Source organism: Sinocyclocheilus rhinocerous, unplaced genomic scaffold (assembly GCF_001515625.1).
Source record: "Sinocyclocheilus rhinocerous isolate Xijiao unplaced genomic scaffold, SAMN03320098_v1.1 scaffold820, whole genome shotgun sequence".
NCBI lineage: Eukaryota > Metazoa > Chordata > Actinopteri > Cypriniformes > Cyprinidae > Sinocyclocheilus > Sinocyclocheilus rhinocerous.
Window position 1 is genome coordinate 418,552 of NW_015670386.1, and position 9,457 is coordinate 428,008.

Below are 9,457 nucleotides of genomic sequence, written 5' to 3' on the forward strand. Positions count from 1 at the left end.
GCCGACTGGGCCAAATGCTTAACATTTATTTATTATTAACATTATTATTACTATAACCATACAGAAATTGTGCAAGCGATAAAAACCTGTCCTATGCGCTGTTGGCCCGTAAAAACAATTTTATTTATATATATTTAGAAAAAATCTGACCAGCCCATATTAAACAAAATGGTCCGGCCCCTCTGGCATTTGCCAGAATTGCCAGATGGCCAATCCGCCCCTGTAGGCTAGGCTATTATAGGGGAGACCGGGAGATACCGGGGAGTGTTGTAACATGGGGTTAGATGTAACACTGCAAGTTTGACAGATCAGAAAGGAGCTGTAGTCATCATCAATATCATACACTCCCATCTTCTTTTTGAGAACACAGGACAAACTGCATGTGATTGTGAGCAAATTTGTAGATTTTATGACCAAATAAATGATTTTCAGCTAAGAAAGTAAAACTTTTAAACAAGATTATTTTGCATAGCAATCCTTGAGTTGTAGATACAATTATTTAACTTGCATGACCTGAATGAAGTAGCTGTTTCTCAGATTAATTTGATGCTTTGCATTTATGCTAACTTCAAACCCATGCTAAGACAGTTTGCTGTTATGACTGTTTGAGTTGGGGATAGTTGTAACAGTTTATTAAAAATGTTACAACCAACCCCTATATGATTCCAATGAGTCCAGTTATCGATCACATCTTCTGTTGAGGCAAAGTCACATGAGTTTTGTTGTTGCATATCAAGATTTATGCGCATGTCTCCCAACAGATAAAAAAAGATCTGCCTCAATTGAACGCACAAGTTTTTTTTATATACGCATTATAAGAATTTATGCACATCTTGATGGTTCCATCCAGCGTTTTTATGCTATAGCTCAAAATTCACATCAAAATAGGTGGATCATGGAAACATAGCTAGTGACTGAACCCTTATGTGACAGGAATACAGTGCACTTAAACGCACACACACAAACACGCGCGGTTGTTTTGCGCTACATTTAAAGTTTTAAAAAGTACAATATAATGTTTTTTTTGTAGGTTTAAATGGTTCATGTTATTCAGGATCAGGACTGTTTTTCTCTTTATTCTTCAATTATGTTTATGCAAAAATTGGACAGTGTGTTACATTTAAGCACAGACATATGATATCCCCAGCTAGTGTTACAACTCACCCAGGGGTAGATTAACAACGGAATTCTTTGTATTTGACATAACTCACGATTATGCAGTACACATCCAAGTGAGTTCTAATTGGAGTAGACAAATGTGGTTATGTATCAAAATTTGAGACATCTAGCACAAACGGCCACTGAGTTACTGATGCTGAAACAAAAAGTGTTACAACCATCCTCGGTCTCCCCTATTATAAGAACATTCGTTCTTGTGGAGAGACATTAGGCTACCTCAAATTGGCAATTGTTTTAATGATTTAAAAGATTAGGTTATTTCACTGATGTTTTAAAAGTTTGGGTTTCAAATTACTTCGGTAATTTCCTCAGTTTAAGTCAAGAGCTGAGAAATAAAATGATTGCTTGAGAAGGCAATTATTTTCACATGAGACCACGTGTACGGTATGGAGATCTCTACGTAAATAATAGCCTATAGGTTTATTGCTACCTTTATAGCCTATAGCCTATAATTTGCAACCTAGCAACGAACTCAATCTCTTCAGGTTAAATAAATAAACAAGAAACCTAAATAAAGAACCACGCTCTATGAAACACTATCAATGTAGCTATGCTACTATAAACTTAATTTAAACGGACTATGGAATTTATCGGTCAGCTGCCGCCTTTTTCCTCCGCACTATCGGCCAAACACATCCCAGCAAACATTGGTCCGACGGCAACGTCGTTTCCCTGGCCAAAAATAGTCGCGGTAGGACGGCATAAATCGGTAAAAATATGTAACACAGAACATTTCCTAAAAATGCATTCAGATACGTTTGTGCATCTCTACAGTTATCTGGGGTTGCATATATAATTGTTACCTTGACTTTTTTAGCTAAGTGTAGTACAATATGTATACCCTGTTGTGAATCAGTTGTGAGAGGACGTCCACTAGTGACGTCCTTTACACGTGCATTTATAGTCCATCACGACCCTCTATGAAATTCCTATGAAATATGCAAAAGCAATTGTGCTTACACCTTTGTTAATACTCCAATAATTAAATTAAGTGCCCTAAGTAGTTTTTAAGAGGTTGTGGGTAGCCTAACGTCCACTGACGTCCTTTACACGTCTATAGTCGACCAAGACCAATTGTAAAAAATCAATAAATCTTTATGAAATACACAATCATTTATATTTACATCACGATGATTTGTACTTATTTTAATGACTAATTGTATTCACAAAGTGCCCTGTGTGGTTAAGTGATTGTGAAGCCACTGGATTTGAGTCATTATTCGACCCGTTTCCCCTATACATTACAATACGATTTTATTTTATTTTATTTTTTAATGAAATTTATGCATATACATATGAAACAGGTATATATCCCGGTCACCATTTCAAGTCTGAGTTTTATGTGAATTTCCAAAACTCTGCTGCCAAGATGTATATATTTTTTGCAAAATCCCGCGATAGGATAGATTATCTCGCGAGAGAGCGTTAACGCATTTTCCCATTACTTCAAACGATCACAAGGAGAGGACTTGAGAAAGACCAATCTATTCCGATGAACTATAGACCTATTGCTTTAACATCAAACATGTGCAAAGTAATGGAAAGAATGGTTATGTCACGAGTATTATTTTATTTTTTCAACGGTCATTAAACGTCCAAATGTTTGCTGGGCATCTGTCCGAAATACATGGGCGGAGGCCTAGAAGGCCCTGTTTAAACCTATGTCCAGTTGTAAAGCCACAAGACACGATGGTTCAGTGGACAGCTGAGGAACGCGCTGCGATACAGGCGGTATTCGCCAAACTCGACTACGAGTCGGTGGGCCTCGAGAGCTTGACTAGGTAAGCTACTCTTATTTCTGGCCTACTTGAGTTGTTCGTTAACCTATATTTTATTGTGTGTGAGTTGTTCGTTAACCTATATTTTATTGTGTGTATTTCTTCAAAGCATGTGCTTGTAATCAGCCATTAGCTTGTTACAATTAAGGCCTTACTGTTCTTGTATTAATTGTCTGGTCTCAAGACTCTTGGTGGTCTACCCTTGGACTCGGCGGTACTTTGGTGGGTTTGGAAACCTGTTTAACTCCGAGGCAATCATGGCTAACCCAAAGGTCGCAGCGCACGGGACTGTAGTGCTCCAAGGTCTGGAGATGGCTCTTAAAAACATGGATGATATCAAGAACACCTACGCTTCCCTTAGCGAGCTTCACTCAGAGAAACTGCAAGTCGACCCAGGCAATTTCCAGGTTTGCGTCTCAGAGCAGTGGTTATGAAGTTGCTATTTATGTTTGAGCTGTGCTTTACTTTTCTCAACTTGTCTTCCAGCTCTTTGGTGACTGCCTGACCGTGGTGATCGCTACACGCATGAGGACCGAGTTCACCCCAGACATCCAAGCTGCGTGGCAGAAGTTCCTGGCTGTTGCTGTGTCAGCCCTAAGAAAGCAGTATAATTGATTCATCGACTGAACGAGGAAATTATGTAGCCTACTGAGATTGTGTAATGCACAGCAAAAATAAATAAATAATAATTTATTGACACGATTTCGTTGTCCATTGTCTTAAAATCAAAAGGGGTTACATAATGAATTTCACATTAAGTATGATATCATTTCAAAAGTGCTAATATTCACAATTTTTAAAAACTTACAGGAATGTTGCACAGTTTCGGGTATAGCTAAGGCCAGTAGGCTATTTGATGTCTTTATCATTCTGATATGATTTCCGCTTCCGGCCCGTCCCTCCCTCTTTTTTTACACGCTTGACAAGACGAAAGATGTATAACTGATGCAAACTTAATGTCCAAATTTTCTTCAATAAAGATTCAAAATGCTTTATTATAAACATTCATTTTGGCCTTATCATAAACGTATTTAGGCCTAAAGTTAAAAAAAAGACCGTTTTTATTATTATAATTTTTTTTTATTATTAACTATTTCCGTTTATTTGATTCTATTTAAATAATTAATTATATGCTTTTAATCAAATTGCTTAGCATCATGCTTCAAATATGGTTAAATGTTTGACTAGCAATGGAACAAGCAAATCAATTAGTTAAAATTTATAAAATTGAAACAAATAAGATTTATTGATGATAAATATATAAACCTGCGCATTTAAAACATTTAGTTTGTTAGTAATATTACAGAAATCCTACCTGTTTCTTTTCTATTTCATTTAATATAGGCCTAAGGTATATGTTATCCACAGGTAATGACAGGTCTATATAAATGTTTTCAGCACAAAGGAGAGCGTCACATTTCCTTTGGACTTCGACCAAGATTTCAGCACTTATGTCTGGATAGCACTACACCCACATCAAACATCACCTATGATCAAGTGCAATACTGTGGCCTATTTAATAGTCAGTTTCACAACTCAAGGACAAATCAAATGGCACTGACTGCATCACAGTAAAAATTACACACACACACACACAGGTTTGTTTTTGTGAAAAGTGGGGACATGGGGTAATGTCCTGAAAAGTCACCTTCTCCTTGTAATACCTATGTCATACCCTTGTCATTATACAAATGTATGTCCTCATTTGTCACAAAAATGCGCGCGCGCACACACACACACACACAGGTTTGTTTTTGTGAAAAGTGGGGACATGGGGTAATGTCCTGAAAAGTCACCTTCTCCTTGTAATACCTATGTCATACCCTTGTCATTATACAAATGTATGTCCTCATTTGTCACAAAAATGCGCGCGCGCACACACACACACACAGCTAACTAAAAAAAATAAAAATAAATAACAACACTTTTTACAATTTTTAATAGATTTTTAATTGATTATTCCATGGCATTACATTCAGACAAACAACAAAGACACACATAAAACATGTAGGGTGAATTCGGGTAATCTGGGACATTGGGTAATCTGGGACACCTAAACTCCAGTGTGTTTATATCCTGTTCTAACAAAATTTAGTCAACAGGACTTTTACTATAATTTTAGCATAGATGTTATGTGACTGAAAACACATGACTTCATTGGGTTGATTCCACAGAAAGGGGCGGGGCACTTGTCAATCAAGAAGCTCCCCTGGGAATTGCATGACAAGGTCAGTGACAGGATTCACACACGCGCACACACACATACTCACACGCGCACACACACACACACACACACACATGCACGCACACCCACCCCCCCTTCTCCACACACACACCCACACAGTCATTAATCAGCTAAAATATGAAAATATCCATGGCCTTTAATTAACTCAATGAAATGTATTATGTAGGGTGAATTCGGGTAATCTGGGACATTGGGTAATCTGGGACACCTAAACTCCAGTGTGTTTATATCCTGTTCTAACAAAATTTAGTCAACAGGACTTTTACTATAATTTTAGCATAGATGTTATGTGACTGAAAACACATGACTTCATTGGGTTGATTCCACAGAAAGGGGCGGGGCACTTGTCAATCAAGAAGCTCCCCTGGGAATTGCATGACAAGGTCAGTGACAGGATTCTGAGGGAGGAAGCCCTTTATCTCCCAAGACGACGAAAATGTCCTCGCAGAGCTTGTGAAGACACTTGGCAAAAGGGGGTTTCCCCTAAGGATGGAAGATATCCAGAACCTTGCATTCCAATTCACTAAAAAAAAAGGGATAAAGGGCTTCTCTGCAACTAAGAAAAAAGCAGGCTACACCTGATTTCAGGGGTTCCTGAAGCGGCAATATATGCTATAATGAGAAATGGGCGTTAATGTGGACTACTGGAGGTTATAACATTAGCATAAGTTCACAGTAGCTAGCAGCTGCAGACCATATTTGGAACTGCGACAAGACAGGCCTGCAGGACCACTTCCTCTCCTCCAGGGTGGTTGCCGAGGTTGGGGGACCATGTTTCGAGGTCACTGCCGGTGAGAAGGGAGAGACCACCACCTGCCTTGCCAGTTTGAATGCTGCGGGTGGGGATGGCACCACAATGATTATATTCAAAGGCAAACGGCTGAAGGCAGAGTGGCTCCTGGGGTGTCCACCAAACACCATGGTGAGAATGTCTGACAATGGGTGGATAAACAGTCAGTTGTTTTTTGAGTGGGGGAGGCAATTAGTGTTGCAAAGCCTGCCAAGAGATGACCCACGTCCACATGTTCTCCTGCTTGATGGACACAGCTCCCACGTTTACAACATGGAGTTTTTAAACCTAATGAAGGAAAACAATGTCTACGTCCTTGGCCTACCATCTCACACAACACACTACCTGCAGCCTGCAGACAGGGCCCTCTTCAAGAGCCTCAAGCATTACTGGAGGTTGGAGGGGAGAGCCATCACCAGGGAGAGCGGGGGGAAAAGGCTAGACAGAGCCTTGTTTTTGGCAGTCTTTTCAAAGGCCTGGAGCAAGGCAGCGACCCCTTCGAATGCCATGGCTCCTATGCATGCCCCTCCTCAGCAGCATCATTGTCAGTGCCCTCTGGCACATGAGGTTGAGGTGGAGATGGCAGTGGTACAGGTTGTGAAGGAAACAGCAGTCTCATTTAAGGACTTAGTCCAGGTTCCAGTCCGAGAAAGACCAACCACCATCCAGAAGAGATCAAAACCGCCATCCATGAACTTCACAAGTGATGAACATTTTGCATATGCTCAGGGGAAGGGAAAGGGCAAAGGCCCAAAGCCAAAGCCAAAGCCAAATCCCAAGAAGAAGAAGAAGGAGGAGCCATGTACCATCTGCCACCATGCATATGGGGACAGAGATGATCCCAAAAGTGCCGAAGAGTGGCTGTCCTGTGCGGTTTGCAGCCATTGGTATCACGAAACATGTGCAGAAGATAATGGCGTGATAGATGATGATGGGTCTCTCACCTGCAAGGAGTGTTTGTTCCCCGAGTAGCCCCAATTTTAATAGAATGGAGAACTTGAATAACTGACTGAATAATCCATTAATCAAATTGTTGCTTGCTGTTGCTTAAATTTTAGTTGATTCTATAAAATGTTAATACAATGTTAAACAAATGTTAAACAATTGTAATAGTTTTAAATTAATTAAAAATGAATTAACACAGTAGATTGTTCATCCTGTGTACAGAAATAAATTATTTTTTCTGATATTGAAATATACATTTCCTTATTGAGATTTCTGTACTTGTCATTTTTTTCATAATGCTTTTTAAAAATTGTTGATATTGTGTTTGGTATGTATAAAATATATAGGCTTTTTTAGGCCTAATACATATGTCCCAGATTACAAAGTGACCTGTCCCAGATTATCAAATTCAGGCAGATTTTTTTTTTTGGCACAAAAAACACTAATAGGTGTGGCATGTCTCCTCTGGGTACAATATCAACATTCTTTCTTCTGGTGTGGTTAGAAAACATCTTAGGGATTTCAGAAAAGTCTAATGTGTTGATCTAATGTGTTAGATAGATATCGAAATAAATCGCAGAAGTCAAAATTGCAAAAAATGTCCCAGATTACCCGAATTCACCCTATTAGGCTATTTATTTATTAAAGATAGAGTTCTCAGAACCATCCCATTCTTCTTTGGAGGGGTCTTCATCTGAACTTTTCGGCTAAAACAGCTGAGAATGCCGAAAGAAACTTGTCTATCGCCGCGTGTGCAACAGGTGTGAAGTTTTCACCCATATGGCAGGCTAACGTCACAAGGATGCAATGATTGAGAAGCTGGAAAAAATGTGAGAAGTTTATGTTAGTGAGCTAAAGGAAACATCGCACATTATATTTGCACTGGATAAGTTAAGTGGACAGATAGACATTACATGAACACCTTGAAGTTTGTAGGATGTATTCGCAGTTGATAGGCATGGAACCTGCTTAGTGGTGCCAACGTAGTAGTAAGTGTGCTTATGTTCCTCGCACCCTCGGCTAAAGCCTGGACGATTTTCTTCCCGTGGCAGCGTAAATGCTCTGAACGGGGGCTGATATCTAGATGAGAGAAGTATGTCTTTGTTTTGGGGAACGTTGTGAACATCCTGTAAGCCAGTTAACAAGGGAGAAAAACAAGGTCAGCAAGATGCAGACGGCAGGAGACCCCCACAGTATTTCCTCCAACTCTGCTGCTTGCGTCATCACTCATGGGAAAGTGGCAAATACGACAAGACCATCAATCATTGTAGACTTTTGATATTCAGAAAATTGAACGGCGAATTATCAAGGAGCCACCAAAGAGTAAGTCAGACCAAGTTTTGTATAATTTAAAGAAAGGCAACATCCCAGAATGTTTAGTCTGTAAAAATATTTTGTTTATAGGAATATCGGTCTGTAGGCTAAGCCTATATTTTCTTGATCTAAGACAGCATACCTTAAAAGAGCCTCAGATCCAATTTCTTCTGCCACTGGAAGCATTTTGTCCCATATCTGTACAATCAACTCTTTTTCGGTGTTCGAGAGCATTATAAGACGGCGTGGCACAAGTAAGATATATGTATTGGCTAGGCAATCTAAACACACAGGTGAATAAATATATTGAGTTTCTAAACAACGCGAATAATTCGTCGGGTATACTGCGGTTCGGCAGCTTTGCCATATATTTTCGATCACATAATTAAACACAAACTCTGCCTATCTCGACGTAATAAATATAGCATAGAAGAGAGCAGTTGGCAGAAATGTAGTTCCCCGCGGTCGCTGTCTTTATCTCACCGGCCAGCGAGAGGTAGCCTGATCACGTGACAGTTGAAGCTGCGCAATGTTAAGCGTTCTCTTCGTGAGATCAGTGATGCATTACGCAACAAGTAGCCTATAAAATCTCATCGCAGCACATTTGATGAATGGCTATACGCTATTTTTTTATTTGACAATTTAATCTGAATATCAACATTAATTGATCTAATTTTGTGTGTCTGGACAATAGTGATAGCCTATATGGCATTGCATTAAGTTACATCAGTGTTTTTAGATTTGTGGAGTAAAAGTTATAGTTTTTATGGTAGCACTTAACAATATGGGTGCACAAATATGCATTAATTCATGCTTAACTAATGCACAGATAATCACGAGTTAATGTAGGCCTATAACTCATGAAGAACTAAGCCATTTATTAATGATTACTACATCAGCAACTAATGAAAATTATATACGATTCATAGATTAAGTAATAAAAAAATTGTTATTAGTTAAATGTGCCATAATGTAGCCTATTAGTTCCCTAACATTATATTAACTAATGATGTAAATTCATATATTAATTAGTTACCACATTGGTCAAAGCTATTCAACTTCCAGTTGTCTGCTTTAATTAATCATTAGCTAATGATTTGCAAAGGTATCATTATTTTATGACTGTACTTGTTGATGCATGTTGGTTGGTAGATTAATACATTTAAACCTATAGGCTACTTATGCAATTTACATGTACAATATGCA

General features: G+C 38.9%; 2 protein-coding genes across 2 annotated transcripts; one reads left to right on the plus strand and one right to left on the minus strand.

Annotated features, from left to right (window-relative positions):
* Positions 1 to 2,813: 2,813 nt before the first annotated feature.
* Positions 2,814 to 3,649, plus strand: LOC107734188 (hemoglobin subunit beta-like). Its single transcript, XM_016546066.1, has 3 exons — positions 2,814 to 2,960; positions 3,142 to 3,364; positions 3,444 to 3,649. The coding sequence occupies exons 1-3, from the start codon at positions 2,869 to 2,871 to the stop codon at positions 3,570 to 3,572; spliced, it is 444 nt and encodes a 147-aa protein (XP_016401552.1). The 5' UTR covers positions 2,814 to 2,868; the 3' UTR covers positions 3,573 to 3,649.
* Positions 3,650 to 7,289: 3,640 nt separating this feature from the next.
* On the minus strand, positions 7,290 to 8,767 carry hbae4 (hemoglobin alpha embryonic-4). The gene is made up of 3 exons (XM_016546068.1): positions 8,394 to 8,767; positions 7,860 to 8,064; positions 7,290 to 7,756 (listed from the first exon to the last, which is right to left on the minus strand). Exons 1-3 carry the CDS (start codon positions 8,483 to 8,485, stop codon positions 7,628 to 7,630), a joined length of 426 nt encoding a protein of 141 aa, XP_016401554.1. The 5' UTR covers positions 8,486 to 8,767; the 3' UTR covers positions 7,290 to 7,627.
* Between the last annotated feature and the right edge of the window lie 690 nt (positions 8,768 to 9,457).

What these genes read in the sequence shown, in the direction of transcription:
- LOC107734188 (XM_016546066.1), top strand. Translation starts at nt 2,869, where the DNA reads ATGGTTCAGTGGACAGCTGAGGAACGCGCTGCGATACAGGCGGTATTC. An exon ending in GGCCTCGAGAGCTTGACTAG is followed by an intron (nt 2,961 to 3,141) that starts GTAAGCTACTCT and finishes TCTGGTCTCAAG; the next exon opens with ACTCTTGGTGGTCTACCCTT. An exon ending in TCGACCCAGGCAATTTCCAG is followed by an intron (nt 3,365 to 3,443) that starts GTTTGCGTCTCA and finishes CTTGTCTTCCAG; the next exon opens with CTCTTTGGTGACTGCCTGAC.
- hbae4 (XM_016546068.1), bottom strand. Translation starts at nt 8,485, where the DNA reads ATGCTCTCGAACACCGAAAAAGAGTTGATTGTACAGATATGGGACAAA. An exon ending in GGATCTGAGGCTCTTTTAAG is followed by an intron (nt 8,065 to 8,393) that starts GTATGCTGTCTT and finishes ACTGGCTTACAG; the next exon opens with GATGTTCACAACGTTCCCCA. An exon ending in TACATCCTACAAACTTCAAG is followed by an intron (nt 7,757 to 7,859) that starts GTGTTCATGTAA and finishes CATTTTTTCCAG; the next exon opens with CTTCTCAATCATTGCATCCT.